Consider the following 19,133-nt stretch of genomic DNA (forward strand, 5'->3'; position numbering starts at 1 on the left):
CTGTTCCTAAGCCATGAGGCTTTAATGCACTCTAATCATCAAGGATGAGGCAGTGTACCCCTTCAATTATCACTGATCAACTTACTCGAGTAGCTCCAAAGTCATTGTGCCTTTTGGTTCTGCTTCCACGCTCTTGCCCCAGAATTTCAGTTTAGGATATATTGATCCATGAAACACAAAATCATTATTCAAGCCTTCAGCATAGAAAGCACTGATTGGTGGATGATGGCTGACTTGCTCTGAGAGAAGTCTAAATCCAAGATCATCTCTGCAAAATAAAGATAACCAAATCATGTACCTATGTATCAAGTGCAGTAAAGTTGCAGTTGTTTTCCCTGAGGTGAAAGGGATAGTTGGACCCATGCATAGTTGCTGCTCACAGTGCAAGAGTTAATTAACAGTTAATTAAAAGCCTAAACTGAAAACATTAGCTAAAACGTATAACATCCCTATTTTAAATAACTAAGGACGTAATATAAAAAAGAAGCAAGAAGTACCAGATCTGGCGAGTCAATACAGTTACTTTTGATACTGATCTCTTTCTTAAATCTTCACCTTAACAAAGGCCAAAATATTAATCGAAAGAAAAATCTGCCTTAGGTACAGCTACACATTAATAGGTACTCTGAACACTCCTGTACTCTGTACACTCCTTATGTACCATGCACATTTTTCATTCATAAGGTTTCAGGGAAATAAATGAATTTTGTAGATAAAACTTGCTTCTTAACCTGGCAAATTTCATTTGCTTGCTCTGAATTGAAAGGTTAAGTAGTTTCTGTTCAGTGAAAGGTGGATTGGTGAACATCAACACACATTGCATCTACCTGCAGCAGCTGCTAGGGGAATGGCTGGAAGCTTATGAGCTGAAGTGCAGTCTGCAAGCCAGCTAACAAATCTAATGAAACATCTCTTCCACGGAATACCACCCTCAGTGCAGCTCTGTTCATTACCTGATCAGTTCATAGGTCTCTCCAAGCAATGGGTTGAATGGCTTCCCAGTACGCTCCCACTGTGAGGCTACAGCAGACACAGCAAATGCAGCAACACACTGCTCAGAAGAGTAAGGTCACAGAGTTAATCAACAGTAGCCATGGTGTTACAGAATATCAAAATATTGTCCTAGACAGGTGTCCTGGTTTCTGCTGGGATAGAGCTAATTTTCTCCCTAGTAGCTGCCACAGCGCTGTTTTGGATTTAGAATGAAAATAATGCTGATAACTCGCTGATGTTTTAGTTGTTGCCAAGCAATGTCTTGCAACAAAGTCAAGGACTTTTCAACTTCTTATACCACCCCACCAGGCTGGGGGGAACAAGAAGTTGTGAGGAGACACAGCTGGGAGAGCTGACACATTGACCAAGGGGATATTCCATGCCATATGACATTATGCTCAGTATATAAAAAACCTAGGGGGGAAAGAAACCCAGCTGGAGACTGCTGCTGCTTGGAAACTGCCTGAGCATTGGTCAGTGGGCAGTGACTGCACTGTGCATCACTTGTTTAGTATATTCCAATTATTATTTCTTCTCCCACCACTATCCAGTTCTATCCCACATCCATGGAGGACGGGAGGGGGAATTAGGGTGAGCGAGTGGCTGTCTGCTATTTAAGCCTGCTGGCCTAAACTGTGACAGTTCTGGTTCTGTACAAACTTCCACCACATGAGTCACATGCACCTGGCTTAATGTGCATCTCTGGATAGCTGTTTGTCATCCATGTCATCACAAATCACCTCCAGCAGGGCTACTTCCCTCAGGTACTGATACCTTTCTCCAAGGTGCTCTACTTCTCTGGGCGACATATAACATCTCCCTTGAAGGAATATCTTCCCTTCACACCTGACATGAGTCACCTCCACAGTAACTTGTGTCACTTTTCCAACCATTCTCTCACTGCCCCCTTTCCTAGAAAGGGATCCTACCTGCTTGGCTTCCTTACTCTCCAATTCCAGACTACTGGCTCTGTTGTTACCCCAACATTGGAACAGGCTGGTGACAACGTCTTCACCTGGACAACAGCCAAAATCTTTTTATGTATCTCACAGCTCACTCAGGGACAGGGATTGGGCAGGTACTGTCTCATTTATGAATTCTTCGTTTTTCTTCTCCCCAGTCAGCAGCTACCTCTCCTCTTCCTCCTGTTCTCTCATGGCAGTCCTACTTCAGAATACTCTGTCTTGTCTACATCTTTCTCCTGCTTCCTCTTGAAAGAATCTCCTTCATCCCTTACTAAATGAGTGGACTTTTGCTTCCAATACTTCCTTTTGTGTACAGGGGTGACTGACACCAGCACAGGTCAGTTCTTCAGTTCACCTGCAGTGCCAGACACAGGAGCTGGAGTACCTCCAGTGTCTCTTGTTTTATTGTCAGATCCAGAGGCCTCTTCTTCCTCTTGAGGGTACTGAATAGTATTAAACAGGGCTCATTAGGCATGGGCCAGGCCCCAGCACCTTGCAGTAATTTCTGTCACTCTAGAAGTGCCAGGGTGACAGCATACTTTTCCAAATATTTTATTAATTTTTCAGGATTCTGCACTTGCTTAGGAGTAAAATTTCAAACCGTTGGAGATGCCCACTATTCTATTGCTTATCCACACTAATCCACACATCCTGCCACTCATAGCTTTCCAGCCTCGGGGCAGATCTCTGGGTGGTATCCACAAATAGTTCTTTTACCATACACAAGACCTGAAACACATTCAAGAGATGCAGCAAAGGAACAAGTGGATTTGATATCCCAATGAAATTTGAAATTCTCAAGAGCTAATTAGCCTGGAGGAGAAGGGGATGATGGAAGAAGGTATCTCCTGCATGGACTGACTCTCTGATGAGAAAAGGCAAAAGATGTAACTACGAATGGTTTCCTATAGATGGCTCCCAAAGTGTGGAAATGCTGGCAATGCTGAGTACAAATACCAGCTAAGACATACCACAGGGAATTCTATCATATCATAAGACAGTGTTACAAAGTACAACTAAATGTTAACTTAACCAAGCCCCCAGAGGTTATAAACAGCACAGCAGGGAACCTATACAGCAAGTTAGATGTTGCATAACCCAACTCTGAGAACATTCACAGCAGCTCTGAGAGCAAATAAATCAACACTGCAACTGGAGACTATCCAACTAATATCATAAATGCTTATAATGAACTTGCTTTATTATGCTCTGGCCAGATCCATTGTTATCTCAACCCCTCAAGTTCTGCTCCTTTTAGGGTGCCATAAAGGACTGTTGTGGTTGAACCCAGCAGGATAAACACCACACATTTGCTCACTCCATGCCCTCCCCAACCAAAATGGAATGAGGGGTACATTAGGGGGATAAAAAAGGTGGAATCAGTGGGTTGAGATAAAGGCAGCTTAATATGGCAGATAAGCAAGAGAAAATAATAATGATGAAAGAATAACAATCATCAAACCAAATAAGGCACAGAACAATGGCTCACAACCCACTGACTGATGCCCCATCAGATCCTGAGCAGCAGCCCCCAGACAGCTTTCCATCAGTTTATGTACTGAGCTCATCACCATATGGTATGCAATATCCCCCTGGACAGTTGGGGCCAGCTGTCCCAGCTCTGCCACCATCCCAGCTTCTGGTGTCCCTCAGCCTTCTCACTGCTGGGGGGGCACACAAGGAGCAGAAAGTCTTTAATTTACTGTAAACACAGCTTAAGCACAACTAAAACATCAGTTACCAACATTATTCTCGTTCTAAATCCAAAATTACAGCACCATACCAGCTTCTAGGAAGAAACCGAACTCTATCCATGTGAAAACCAGAACAATAACCAAAACTAGTTAATGAATAAGAGAGTCCAACATGCGGCAAGTTACAGGAGCACCTCCTACAGAGACCATCTCTAAGGAAGAAAGATCCCACAACACTCACCAAGAGCTCACAGGAACTAGCCAAGCCAACATACCTGCATTCTTTCAGTTGTGCTGGAAAGTGAGCTGGCTTTGTGGATGAGGTATGTGTGCTCCATGTACTCCGTGAGTCGCTGCAGGAAGCTCAGGGGCTCGTTGAATATAACCGGCATTGTGATCTTTGACAACTCCTGATGCACAAATGAAATTCGTGTTGGGAGTTGAATGATTAGATACACTGACCTGCAGTAACCCAAGTGTAATTGGCTTATTACAAAAATAAATGATGCTCTTAGTGCTAATGCAAGATGCTTGACCTGGCTCTGCTAATACTGAAAGGACAAAACCCTTATGAGCTTGAAAAGCAGAGCTGTGTGGTGTTAAGGCCAATTTTAAAACAAAAAGAAAACCAAACATCAAACTTCCTATCAATGAATGCATTAGGAAAGTGAGACGAAACAATGGAAAGAAATATTAAAGACTCTTTTAAAGACTACGTTATTTATTATTCCATAAATAGATATAGACCATTTAATTACTTAAACATATTATCTTTTTTTGGAGGCAGGTGGGTCAGTGGGAGGAGAGGAGAATGAGAAAGGGCAGGGAAACATGGTGGTACAAGAGTTAAAAGAGGGATTCTGTATTCTGATGAGAAAACAGGGTTTGTAACGAGAAAGAATTTAAAGGAAGCCCTACAGTTGGGATGCTGTTTGTTCTCTCTCTCAATTTTTGAAAAGCATGCCCTCTGAATGCATAACACAGTTAAAACTGCCTGCAGCAGCAAATGAGAAGGGTGTAAGTATGACTGCTGGCCAAGGGTGAGGCAAACAGCACCATCCTGAGCCATAACAGCAGTACCTGGCACCAGGAGCCTTGGCAGATGCTTTGGTACAAGCCACTGCAAGTTCTGCTGCCCTCCACAACTACAACTTCTCTGCAGCAATTGCTGCAAAGCAGAATTAAGACCCCTTTTTCCTACACACACTTTATGCAAGGCAGGCTTTCAATCTGTTTTTTGTATTTTGTAACACTGGGAGACACTGGGAGAAGCCTCACGAAAGACACTGGGAGAAGCCTCAGACACTTCACAACAACTCAGGAGATTTGGAGGGGCTGATGCAGGCATTTCCCAGCATTCCCACACCTCAATGCTTGGTGTTGCTCCCAACTACACCCAGGGAATAGAGGAGAAAATAACAGCAACTAAACCTACAAACCTTCCCTTCTGTAGACTACTGTTACAGACTGAGAGAGGTTTATCAGCAGCAAGTATTTTCAGCCTATTGTAGGATCTAATGCAGAGAAGAACTCTTCTCAATTCACACCTAGCTGGAAGCAGATTAGGTGCCAGCCAGCTGACTCTGATCTGGCAACCGGCTGGTCACTAACACCATGGAAGGGGGAAGACTCAGACACTTAGGGGAAGGAACAAAAGCAAAATGAAAGCGGTTGTTTTTGTGGGGTTGTTTTGTTTTTTCCCACAGTCAAAATAAATTCAAAAAACCCCACATGAAGTACTTAAAGGGCTCAAGTCAAGAGAAGATGCTTTTACTGAAAGAATATTGCTCTGACCAAGTCTTACCTTCTTAAGATATGAAAGCAAATAAAGCATAAGCATCAAATAAAACAAGCTAAAATAAACCAACCCTAAAAACAAATAAAAAAACACATCAAAAAGACCTCTTCTCCCAAAGAAATTTTCATTAGGGCCTCAAATAAAAGAATCACTCCCCATTTTTTATCATAGTTTTTTGATTACCTACCATGCCAATGCATTTTCTTAAGATACTCCAGATACTGAAGTCATTTCTGGAAAACATTGGAGATGGTAAGCTTGTTCTGTGGAAAGGGAAGAGGGAAAAAAAGCAGAAGTAAGAAGTTTTCCAATTCTAACCATGACTAAGAAAGGCAAATGCCCATTTATGAAAGTAATAGTTTCCCATTTTTTAAATTAAAAACCATGGGGGAATGCCCTTAAACTGTTTTACCTGCATAGAAACATGAATTTCTCCAAAACCAGAACCATTAATTTTGCATAACACCAGAGGGAGAGAATGTCTACAGCAGTCATGAGAACAGTTTTCACAACGACACCATTAAGATACTTCACTGTGTCTTTGTGAAAAAATGGAAGGTAACTGAACAGGTACGCTCACTATGTCTGAGCAGATCTGAGGGTAAAACAGTGGGGCTGTTTTGGGGTTTTTCTGCTAGTCACCTTTATACTGACAATGAAGATCCACAACATTTATGGCCTATATTAAAACCAGCCCTCGGGAACAATAGAAAAAAGCAGTATCATTAAAGAAGAGCAAACAGAGCAGGTGTTCTACAGGCGGCTGACATATCCTGAAACAAGTCATAAGCATCCTTTCAAGGACCAGCATTTAGGCTGAGAACACAGTGTGCATTTCTCAGCCTTATGGGAAATCAAGCACAAGAGTTTGTTCAGTTTTCTTACTGCTACTGCTACTGACCAGCTCAATTGTTAATTCAATTTACTTCTAGAAGGGCATAAATATTGGTCAAAGTCCTTTGTCCAGAACACAAATTCATTTTTGGATCATGAAGCTATTGTCAATGAGCAAAATCCACAGTTTTTCTGTTCTTATCAATAGATAAAAATTACCTAGAGCTCAAACTGCATGAACTACTAAATTTTCAAAGTTTACTTAACTCTAAATTATTATGTTGCCCTCCTAACCAAGGTTGTCTTGTCTCTGCTCAAGGTAGCTAAAGCAATCTTTTCACAGACTGTGTGAACAGGCTTCCTTCTCCACCCCACCTTTTTGATAAACAGAAACACTGCCTAGAGAAAAAAAAAAAATACTCAGGCTAAATTGTTCGTTTCTGTAGCCCTACCTGCTGTGTTACCTCCTCTACTTATTTGCCACTGGAACACCTTCACCAGGGCTGGTGCTTCAGTTTTCAGAAAGAACATAACATAAAAATTGTTCCTTAAAATCAAACAAGCCCCACCCCATCAAAAACCCAGTCACGTGTCTCATCTCCTCATGGTGGCAAACTATTGTGTTAGCAACTAGCTACAAACCCAACACTGACTAGTTGTACTCAGCTCCCCTGCAGAGGATGAGTGGGTAAGAGGGTTTATTTTAATTTACCAACATACCACCACTCACTCCCTATTCTGACTTTTCACTGAGACAAAAATGTTTTGTGAAACAGATCATCCTGAATAATACTAAGTATAAAATACTTCTGTGGATGTTTTGATACAAATGTCCAGGAGAGGACAGTGTCCACCAACTATTCAGTCTTACCTTCACTTATAATGTTAACTTGCTTTTCCTGTGTATCCTTTAATGCAGTCAGCAGAGTGGATATTTGTGTTTAAGTAAGCCCTTCTGCATGTTAAACACATTAGCCCTTAGTTTGCTGAAGTATACACAGGAATTGCTTTCCTTACATACTAAAACTTATATTTTCATTAATGTTAATCTGCCCTTTTGTTCAATTTGTTTAATCACTTGAAAGTTGGCATTCAGTTTCAGCCACTCATCCATATTTATTGCCTATATCAGTCAAACTGCTATGGGAGCCAGCTCTCTCCTCCCTCTAACACACACACACACACAGGAAAAACAAAGCAGTTTTAAGCCACCAAGGAAGATCCCAGGGACACGTAAGGACATGTGGACATGACAGGCAGCCAAGACTTCAGGCCTAATAACCTTGACATACTCCCTGTAACTAAACAAAAGGTTTTTGAATGCAGCAATTTCCCTCCAGATGTCAATTTCAAAAAACAACTCAGGAAGTTAATTCTAGCTTTAAGTGACAAAAACATCTGCTGGAATTTCCGTGCAGTAGAATGGATGAGATGTATTTAGGATCCTTTACTTCAACAAAAACATTCGTCCAAAGCATTAACTACTACACATCAACTGCTACAGGCATTTTGTGGGGAAGGGGACACATGAAGTGAAAAAGGCATGTTTAGCTTGCTTTTCATGCCAACTTGAACAAACAATCTCCTGGCTCCCATGAAGCTGAACACCAACACGTTTGCATTCTGAAAGACCCCCAATGCCAAAGGGAAAGCTGACAACAAAACTCAGCAGTAAGAGGGAAACAGCAGTAACAACTGGATGTCAAATGTTGGCACTTTATACAGAACAGTTTTACACAATGGAGTTTTTGGGGATTTGATTGGACTTTTTTGAGGGGTGGGGTTTTTTTGCCCCTCCCCCCCCCCCTTTTTTTTTAAGTTTGGCTCAGATTAAAAAATTCCCACTTAAAAAGAAGTGATTTGAATGTTTCCTGATTATTTACTGTACTATTCTATCTCTCAAATCCTGTCCCAAGAAATGTAACAAAAATGAAGTCCACTCTCAAAACACTCTGTGAACAATCAGCAGGATGCAACCTACATAAAAAAAAACCAAACCAAACAACAACAAACCAAACAACAAAACCCCCCCCCCCCAAAAAAAAAACCCAGAAAAAAACAGCAGATTATATGTGCTACTGGCTTCCTCTATCTGTATACATACTTCCCAATACCTTTAATTCCTTGGAACCAACAGATTTATTCCAAATTTCCAAACTCAAACCAACCTTCACTTCTGCATGGAAAACTCTCAATCACTCAAATAATATTTGAGATGCACATTAGAGCTCAGGTTGTGCAGATGAAGACAGAAAATAATCTTATTTAAACTAATGGCTAAACAGTGTTTGGTAATCTCATGTGCAACCTAAATGCAAGCTACAAATTCTCTACTCATCTGAAGGTACCAAGATTTTAAGCAAAATATTTCATCTGGCCTATTTTCTAAGTGACTTGTTTCCATATCATTAACACAAATTGAAGTTAAAAAACAACAACAACAAAAAAAGCTATAAGCAAACTCAGGGGTGTAAGGACAGAATTAAATGATGCCAAAACATTTTGATCCCCTAACTTTGCATAACACCAAGAAGCTACAGTTTTTGCTTTGAAAAGGACACAGGTGGCATCACAGGCAGTGCCTATTTGACCACATGCACACAGTTAAAACCAGCCCCCAGACAAATAGGCACAAATTGGAGCCAGCAGCTCCAGGCAGGTATCACAGTTCTGAAGTCACATGAAAGAGATGCTGTATCAGGCCAAACCTAGCTACTACCAACAGTCTCAGAAGATAAACACACCACACATCTCCCTTCCCTGAAAAGGTTTTCTTGGAGGTAAAGTTTAAATTGTCTGAGCTTCTGGGGATAAAGTTTGCATCATTATATTTGGGGAAAACTCCCAATGTGACACCAAAATGCTAGGTAAAAAAGCCTAACATTACAGCTCAACCTATAATGTTGTTATGGCCATTTAATCCCATAAAATATGGCCATATAGTCTATAGCCCTTTAGTCACACAAAATATGACCATACATTCTTGTCTATATGCAAAACAGATTTAAAAAAGGTTCCACTTTTCTTTAGCAGCAAATTATTAGCCAATTTATGCACTCATTTTACTCCAACATCCTATGCTCTCTTTACTACTAGAAGAGAGGCAACTCAGAGAAACAACAGAGGGAGATGTACTTGTTCATTACTTTTCATTCTTCTTTATAAAATCAGCTCTGAAATGCTCCTCCAGTAACCTGCTCCCTGCAGTGCTGTGCAGCAAGCATTACAAGAAGTTGCCAAGTACTTTTTTTATAGTAAATGGAAGTGTAATTCCTGTAAAAACTCCTCAATACAATGCAAACCAACATGCACCATCATTTTCATGTTGATTATGTACTTGCATCCTCTCCCCTCACTGTTTCCAAGGCAGTGAAAGCAATTCAGATGTCCACCTTCACCTACTGCTTCCTCCCCCACTCCTGAACTTCCTGCTCTAATTAGGGAAGGCACTTAGCCAAGGCCACAAATACCATCTTGCTAACAGCACAAGAGCAAAGCCATGCACTTAGTCAGCTGCTTTATGTTATCTCCCCAAAACACCCATTTACTCCACCCAAGCCCTCATTTGCTTCAGTCTTTCTCAAGCATGAGACACGCACAGGTTGACCCTTGAAACATCATGTCTGATGCTACCAACTCACTTCAGCAGTTACTGCAATTTACCTATTTAAGATACCAAGTAATTAAAGCATTTCTAGCTTCCTTCTGTAAAGATTAAATATTATTTTCCTGTTTTTACAGAAATGTGGGGTCCCCATCATCATCCTGTACGTCCAAAGCACTTCCAGAACAGTCTATTTGAAACATGCTGAAGTCTGGCTTTATCTGTAGCACAAATGTTATATTGCCCTTTCACTGAAACTAGAGAATAGTGGTGTCTGTTACATCTCATTAACTCCAGACCTATTGTCCTCCTTTATCGGCAAGGAAACAAACAAAAATGGATCATTTGACAACACAAAATAAGCACATAAAACATGGATGAGACTTTTAGAATAAGACTCCCTTTGTTCACATTTGAGTTTCTGATGCCAGGCTAGCAATATTTTTCATTCATTCCTGATACCAAGAGAAGGATCAAATAACTCGAAATTAAAGAGGCAATAGGAGGTATGGGCCATTAAAGATAAATGAAGGAATTAAAATCCACATAGATTTCAATAAGAGCTAATAAAAAACAAGCGTGTCCATTTTTAAACAGCATATTATATTTCGTTTTTAGTTATTTAGATTGCATCATCAAGATGCGAAGGAGCATACCAGCCTTGGAAAAACAGTCTTTATAAAACCATAGCACAACCAGTAACTTGCCAGTCATCCCTAGCAAAGTTCAAAAAGTTTTCTGTTAGCTTTTCAGAAATTCCTGTTGCCTCTTTCGATTAAGGCACATTATAAAACTTTAAGAGCGGACAACATCCTACCTGTGTTTTTTGATTCCGTTTGACAGCGACTCCCCACTGCCACACACCTTTTCTTCAGACTTGCTTGAAGTTATTGTATCTTTTGAATCCATGCTGTCCTCTAACGAGTAGGCTGCTGTTGTTTCAAACCCACTTAATGATTTTTCAGATTCCGAATCTGCAACAGAGCAGGTGCATGTTAATGAATCCACCTCCTGTGCCGGACTTCAGTCACTAACAGATCTCCCCGCCTTGTACAAAACTGAAACCTAAGTAGCCTACTGTGTCCTGATGACAGCATCCATTTGGTAAGTAACTAGTACTGCCAGAGACCGCTGCAGCCCAGCATCTAGATTTAAACAAATTGCACAATAAGCAAGACCACAATGCATTAAAAATGCTCTATCAAACTGAGCCAAAATCTGGCATATTTATTAAACTGAAGCTACTAGACCTTGCTTATGACAAGTGCCAACGCCATATAAATGTCAGTACCCTACCAAACAGACAGGTACCTTGAGTGATGATTCCTTCTTCAGTTAGGTCTAAGTTCTTAAGACTCTCAGTGCTGTTCACCAACCTTCACTTCCCAACTCACTGAATAAGTATCAAAGAACAGGAGGATGTATCATGTAGATAACACGAACTACGTAGGTCCCAGCAAAGTCTAAGTGATAAGGTCACCAATTATCAAGATAAACTTCGTACTGTGGAAGGCAGGTTAATAGTACAATCCACATCACATCTCAAACTAATCCTAACATCAACAACACCACCTTTCCAACCAGTGTTTTGGTCAGGTAGTGCTTGTCCAGCTCTAGAGAAGAGACAGTCTTGCCCCACGTCAGAAGGTACAAATTTCCTGGCAAAGGCTGTAATTTTGTGTTAGGTTTTCTTTCAAACCTGACAAGATTGTCAAAGGATTATCCAATTGCAAGTTCCAGGAAGTGAGGGAACAACTCAAGACATCAACTTCCATCTAATTTGAAAAATTCTCTACCAGAAACCAGGTACAACACTGAATGATAAACAGCTTAATGCAAGCTTCACTGCTTCTGAAAAACGCAGACCCAATCTACAGTAGACACTATTCCTGCCATGTACTGCTTCCAGCATATGCTGTTACTCTTGGCTGCAAAACCCCAGAGAAATAATTGCAAAATTAGCCATTCTCTCACATACTCATTCTAATTCAAATCCAGTAATCAAAATCTGCTGAAGTAGCAGCCAGTCCAAAAGAATCTCTCACTCACAGCTGTCTACTGCCAGGTGCTTTCTTGTTTTGTCTTAAAAAAAGCTATGCCAGTAACTTCTCCAGAACATGTAAATTGTAACATTGCTTTGCTGAAGGGTATACATATATATAAAAATACATATAGTGATAGGAAGACTTTCTAACATCCAGATTACATAAGGGTCAGGAACAGGACAAAATCCTGATAAATGGATGGGCTGTGTCACAATGTCTCCATCCTTTCTTGAAAGAGAGATCTAGAAGCATAAGGAGATCTTCCATTTAAAATATCCATGCCTATCCTCATCAAGACAGTACTGAAATTAAGCCAGTTGCTAGGGAATGAAAAGAACTGCCAGCTGGTGCTGAGGATATGTTAAAGAAGTGGACTGGCACTCCAGAGAAGCTTCTCACAATTTTCCCCAAAATTGTCAGTCTAGTTCCATGCCAAGTTATGATATAACATATCAAAAGAATTAGTTTGGTGGGTACTATATTTAACAAGTAGGGTAAGGAAAAGCATTTTTTAGTTGGGACAAGTCTGTTACATAAAATACAGATTTGTCCAGAGATCTTAAACCCAGTTTTCCTGAATATCCAAATACTGCAGAGGAAGAGACACTCTTGGAGTGTAACACAACTTGAGCCTCAGCTTCCTGACCACACAACAAACTATAAATCCCCTTGAGGTATGTATTCCACCTCTTTTTTGAAAAAGCTGCCCAACTGTGCTGACAGTTATCATGACAAGAAAAGCATGAAGACAACCCAGTGGCTCCTGCAGGGACCTTTCTTCTCTCGTACCATCCAGGGCTGTCTTGCTTTCAGACAAGAATCACAGTGTGTAAATACCTTCAATCTGAGTTTCTGCAACAGAAACCCAGGATTCCAGAGTAGAAAGGCAAGGGCAGATAAGCTTCACCAGAACTGCCTGCCACTCTTGGATATGCTTCTTGGTACAACAAAGATTTTAAAATACATCATGTGTCCCGTTCTCCCCATGCTAGCCTTTTAGTGCCATGAGATGATTCTGCAGGACTGAGCTGTGCACTTGCAAACCTCTCCAGAGCTGCGGACACTGACCAGACAGACTTCCCCAGGGCACCTGCCTTACCTCATGCAAGAAGGCCACACTATACAAAAAAGAGTAGAAGAATGAAACACAACTGTTGTAAAAGGCCACACTATACAAAAAAGAGTAGAAGAATGAAACACAACTGTTGTAAGAAGTTGCTCCTTAGAGAAGCCTCACCCACTTTCCTGAGAAACCAAGAAAGTGCAACAGCTCCTGCCATCAAAGATCTCAGTCTCCAATCCCATAACCTCAGATACCTCTTTTAACCCAATGAACTCTGCAAGCCTTGGGAGTTTGTTAGGGTGTCAGAGTGAACAAGCCTAGTATTGTATTATGAGCACAAATCAATAGGCAACTGAAACTGAGCTTTTCTCTGTGCACTTGCAGCGAACTCTTTTCTGAATTAAGATTTACATACTCCCCCGTCACTGCAAAAAAAGATTTATATTCACAAGTTTCTACAGAGCAGCTGTCAAACAGATGACTAGGAGAAAATGATTTTTTTTTTTTAATTGAACTTAAGGAGTTGTGGGCTGAGGAGGAGGGAGAAGGAATAAGAGTCCCTGTTCAGAAGCCAAAATTTTAAAGTGATCTCTGAGACAAGACCAGGCTGACTAGGAAGCTCTCCAGCTCATGAAACCTGAAAGAGTAACAGTACAAACACCAGCTACATTTTGCAAGAGTGGGAGAGCACTGGGAAACAGCAGAAGCAATGACAAACTTAACTCAGGGGACATCATTTCCTATTGCTACAACTGGTAAGTCTTCAGATGCAGATAGAAAGTTCGGCCAATGTTTTTGATTAATAAATAAACCTAAGAAATATAGTGTTTTACCATTGGCACTGTGGAGTTTCAATTCTAACTAGGTGTTTCCCATCCCTCTGAGATGGCTGAATTAATTCTTTTAACTCTATTCAAGGCAAGAAGTGATAGGCAGCAGTGTTCTCACAGAGGCTGTGAAATATTTTTGGTACATGTTCAAAAAAAGCCACTTGACAACTACTCTGAACATGGAAGGAAGGGCAAGAGGCTTCTATGCTTTTTGCACCGTTTTTACTTTTAAGTGATCTGATTACTTGAGACAAACAAGGAAACAAGCAAAAGCAAAGGATGTAGTCTGCTACTTCTTGTACCATTTAGGAGAGTTATTTATAAACACAGCACCCAGTAGTGGTAGATACCAGCAGAAGCTGTTCTATGACAGGTTAGCTTCAGTCTACTTAAATATTCCTGTAGCTAAATAATGCTTTTAGAGCAAGATTGCAGCTATGCAAACCTGTCAATAACCTTCTCAACACACACAAAAAATCTGTTTGCTGAAAAACCTCCAGCTCTCAGAGAAAACCTGTTTAAAAGAGGAAAACATAGGCAGATCTAAACTCTTCCCAAACTGGGTGCACGATTTGCGTATGAGAAAGGAATCTTACCTGAAAGGCAAAAATCAAGTACCTCTACCCTTTAATTCACAACCTGCTTAGTCATTTTTCAATACTGTGGATGTTCTCTTCATTCCTATTCCATTTCCGTATGCTCCTCAGGTTTGTACTAATCAAAGCTACTAACTTTTTCAGCTCTCTAGGAGATGGCATTGGTCTTCTTGAATTTTGCTACTTGTTCAGTGCTTCTTCCCTTCCCCAGAGCCCCCCCATTCTGCCCCACCCTGCTTTAAACATAGAAGAGTTTGACACATGTTAAGCATTCAATCCTGAAAGTGAGAGCTGCAGCACTCTGTGTGGTATCAAGTTTAATTACACATTTCCACCGCTCCCATGATGAGTGGATCAGCACACTGGGAAGCACTGTCAACTGACCTATGGCTATCAGAGTTCAGCTTAATAACACCCTTAACTTTGCTCTTCTCAACAGTGGATACCATGCTTTGGTAAGACAAATAACTTCCACTTTCTGTAGGTTCTTCCTCTAATTTCTCTCTCATTACAGGAATTTAGGAATTACTACAACAGCCAAAAAGCACTGACAACAGAATATCACTTAAAGTTAAAAAGAAAGGAGACTTCAGAATATAAACTTCAACTTCAGTAAATAATCTTACCACATTGCAAACATTTTCCTCACTCCAGTTTTGGAAAAGGAAGAGGATATTTCTGTAACTCTGGCCACAATTTCTACAAACAGAACCACACACCACAGACTTCAACAGTGAACAATTCAGTCTATGCCAACACTAGCAGGTAGCATGGCTCAGGCTGGAGCAGATTTGCAAGAGGAACAGATGGTGCTGAAGACTTGACAATCAAACCAGAAAACGTTTCTAGTGCTGTCCTCTTCAGATCTGCTCTTACTCTGCTGCCATGGACTGAATGTCCAATAGGAACTGGACTGTATCTTCTGATTCAGCTTCATTCAGGAGCAATTGGATTGCTCTACAATGTGAACCAGAGCATGGCAAATGGGGACAAGTAGTTGCTGCAGTGAATGCAGTGAATACATAATTTTTGATACACTTCTTCAAAAACCTGCTTGCAAATTGCTCTGAATTGTCTTATTAGTGATACTTCTGTTGAGAGTCAACAAAAAAATGTCTTTTATACAGACAAAATTCTTTTAAAAAAACCCAAAAAACACAAAACAAAACAAAAAGCAGCAGTGGCATCTTCTTTCAACTTGTCAAGTCAAAACTAACAATTCTTCAGCACAAAGTGCAAGCCTACTTATGCAACACTCTCACTTCTAAACTCACTCCTACAGCAGGGATTTAAAAATTCATAGAACTGCAAGCAGAGAAAGATGGCATCCTGATAGAAAAAATACTCTTAGTAGCGGCATTTTCCCACTGACAGACATTATAACTTGTTATATCACCCTGTTAAAATACATTGAGCAAACACCAATCTCCTATACATCCTAGAAAGGTAATTCATGAATATGGCTATTTGTCCAAAATCAATATAATTTAATGCTATCAGTTTGCAAATCAGGTTAAGCAAAAGCTTTGCAGACAGCTGTAGCAATTTAAATTTCCAGAAACAAAAAAGTCCTCTCCTCAAGCCATACCAACAAAAACCTAATTCCTTTTATGCTTAAAATGAAAGCAGTAACATGTATTCAGCAGTCAGGAAAATACATCATATTTCCCTTTTTCTAGCCACCTCCCCATCCCTATCCCCTTCAGAGACAGAAAGGACCTTAATCTGTGCAAAGCACTGAATGTGAACAAACTAGAGAAGAAAATCTAACATCAGTCTGATTAAACTGACACCGACAGCCAAGAGAGTAAGCCTGTCCCAGAATATTATTTAAAATGAAATTAAGACGAATTATGTCAAGTAACTTCTCCCAAAGAAGAAAGAAATCACATTTGGGTTTGTTTTTTTAAAGTATGTCTATATACATATGCACTCAGCAAATTTTACAATTTTACAAATCCACTTGATATGATTTGTTTGTAGCTTACAAGGACAAAACTCCCACCTCTGACAATAGGAGAGGTGGCTTTGGACACTTTCATGGAACAGTATTTGGAGATCAGGTCAGTTATGAACTAGCCCTTTAAAGCTTAATATTCTCTCATATGCACAAAGCAAGCCCTGCTGGAGAGACTACATTCCAGCAGCATCAGATAAAGAACTATTCTCTGCTCAGTTGACAATCAAAAGGGCCTGAGGCCTTTCAGCAGAATTCTTCCTTTGGTTCCAGAAGAAGAACCTGTTTTAGTGTTCCTCAGTCTCTTCTGCTTGAAGGCTTGATAAATTTGCTGCTGTGCCAAACAGCAAAGTCTGCTTCACAAAGTTGATTCACTGTGTTCCTGTGCATAGACTTGCTTTGCCTGTTTTTTCACGGCTTAAGTTTCTCACTGCAGAACACCTATCAAGGAGTCCGGGAACACTGCTTTTCTCATCTGTCAGAAGCATCAGACAGTTCAGTTCACACAAAAAGTAACCCCATACTTGCTAGTGAAGTTTGCCATCACAGCCCAATTGTCTGCTACGGTTAGATTATGTTCACCCTCAAGCTTTTCCAGATCCTTCATAGTTGTAGACAGGTGTGTGCTGCTGGATCACCCAGTTTGAGCTGCTATTGAACTGCACTACGTACAACCTCCCTATACAAATGCATGTTCTAATCATTTCACGCAGTTCAGAATGTTCCAAAATCACTATTGGCATGTTCTGCATATGAAAGTATGAAAGACACTAAACTGAAGAACAGATAGGGAAAGAAAAGACATTTAACAAATGCATGCAGGATTTTAATTCATCATTTTCTTTCACGTTAAACACTTAAAGTATACAGAACTGAAATAGCACAAGCCTTTCTTAACATCATTATCCCTCAAAACTAGGGATCTTTATAGTCTGATCTTAACAACAGACCAAAGAAAAAAGCACACACCACCATGGACAAAACAAGTCAGAAGGCTACAAGATACAGTTACCTCTCCCAAAATAAGACCCTTATGTTTTGCTATTTAGAACAAGAATGTAGACCCCCAAGCAGAGACCTTTCACTTCTGTCCTGTGGTTTTCTAATCTTTGGTCACGCTAAGGTGAAGGAATACAATCCTGCAGGTGAGCTCTGGCAAATTTTTAGATCCCTCAAGCAAACCACATCAAGCATACTCCTAAAATTAGGTCCGTGTTAGAAAGGCAGAGATTTCACTTGAAGTGAGACTGCTCCCACCTTCTTCCCCTACCCCACTCACCCCCAAGGCATTCACCACACACATTCTACATGCTCACATTCTGGACATCATCACTTACCTGAAACAGCATCATAGAACTGCTCTTCACTGAGGATGCTGAGAGGAGGAGATCCCTTAACCAGAGACTGCTCTAGTTCATGGTGTTCGGTAGCGAGTGTCTCTAATGCTTCTGACAAGATCTTGTTTTTCTCCTGCTCATGCTCCAGTTTCAAATTCCTCACCTATAAGTAGATACATGTATGAATAAAATCTCATCTCTCTGAAGAATGTGTAGCTGGAAGCTATTCAGAAAATAGACTCTAATGAATAAATAACTAGCAAACAGCTGGAACTGAAGCCACATGGATTAATGAGAATATTACAGTACTTGTGTGATGACAATCAGGTTGTTAGTCAGCATTTTTAGTAGCTGAATAATTTGACACGTAAGATCTGACAGTATCAATCACAATTTCATAAGTGAATTCAAGCCAGATAACTATACTTTAAAAATGAGGGGAAATATTTATGCTTCTACTTGGATGACCTTAACTATGGAGTCAGTGATCGGTTTCTACACGCACCAAGCTCCTTCTACTAGTCTGCTCCAATTTAGGCCAAGCAGCATCATCTAAATTGAATTACAGGGCAAATGTGAATGCCAGCTACAAATAACTGCAACTGAACTATGAGCTGAAAACATTTAACCCTGAAGATTACAGGAGGAGGTTAAAAAAGAGATTCTTCAGGTAAGTGAATTAATGTTGAAATAAACAGCCCTCCCTCTGAAATCCCCAAACTGAGGAGCCAGAAGTTAACAAAAACAGAACCCCAGCCACCAGGTGGTGGACCTTTTTTAAACCCCACACATGCAATGGGCTCCAGAGCAGATGATGTCATCTATGTTTTGGGTTCAGTACTAGTAATGGGAAAGCAGCGTGTCCTTCCTATTTCCTCTTTTTTTTTTTTCTTTTCTTTTTTTTTTTTTTTTTTCTTTTTTTTTTTTCTGCTGGTGCTTCCCTGCCTCCTCTGTCTGCCAGCAGAGGGGAGAGGGCTGTAACTGAAGGCTCAGAAATTGCCACTTCTCCCAGCCCAGTAAGGCTTCAGTGTGCTACCTCGCCTTCAGTCCCTAAACCATCGAGTTTCTCCCCTTCAGTCAACCCTTTCTCCCTTCCAGCCCCTTTTTAAAAGCATCCCCAACCCCTGTCCTGTCCTCTAGTTTACTAGAATTTACTCTCAAAGGTCAGTTTACAACACTAAGTCCCCCTCCACTAAGAACATGCAAGGACATGACAAGTAATCTCTTGGAACAGTTACAGGGACAACTTACACATATACCAACATTACCTTTTTGAATCTAATTTAAGAACTGTTTGTATGTCCTCTCTGGTTACAGTTTACATTAAAGCTTTATTTTGGAGGCTTCAGCCCCCTCAGTTATAACCACTTCTCAAATAGTGGATTCTGAGCTGGGCACGAAAGAGGCTAGCAAGGAG

The 19,133-nt window shown here is 40.5% G+C and overlaps 1 protein-coding gene across 9 annotated transcripts in view; it reads right to left on the minus strand.

Moving 5' to 3' along the window:
- The window catches only part of OSBPL1A (oxysterol binding protein like 1A), a 71,689-nt gene that overhangs the window by 11,882 nt on the left and 40,674 nt on the right, over positions 1 to 19,133 (minus strand). For 5 of the 9 annotated variants that reach the window (XR_010744765.1, XM_066329976.1, XM_066329987.1 and 2 more), the window contains 6 exons: positions 17,717 to 17,879; positions 10,706 to 10,862; positions 5,638 to 5,713; positions 3,928 to 4,062; positions 954 to 1,051; positions 86 to 268 (listed from right to left, as the gene is read on the minus strand). Coding sequence is in view for 8 of the 9 variants with exons in the window: in XM_066329976.1 (XP_066186073.1) it covers positions 86 to 268; positions 954 to 1,051; positions 3,928 to 4,062; positions 5,638 to 5,713; positions 10,706 to 10,862; positions 17,717 to 17,879 (812 nt within the window). In the remaining variant the exon portion in view is untranslated. Of the gene's footprint in view, positions 1 to 85; positions 269 to 953; positions 1,052 to 3,927; positions 4,115 to 5,637; positions 5,714 to 10,705; positions 10,863 to 10,966; positions 11,026 to 11,199; positions 11,303 to 17,716; positions 17,880 to 19,133 lie in introns of those variants that run through there. The other 4 variants (XM_066330020.1, XM_066329995.1, XM_066330029.1 and 1 more) reach the window with 4 other exon arrangements.

This window comes from Sylvia atricapilla, chromosome 1 (assembly GCF_009819655.1).
Source record: "Sylvia atricapilla isolate bSylAtr1 chromosome 1, bSylAtr1.pri, whole genome shotgun sequence".
Classification (NCBI taxonomy): Eukaryota; Metazoa; Chordata; class Aves; order Passeriformes; family Sylviidae; genus Sylvia; species Sylvia atricapilla.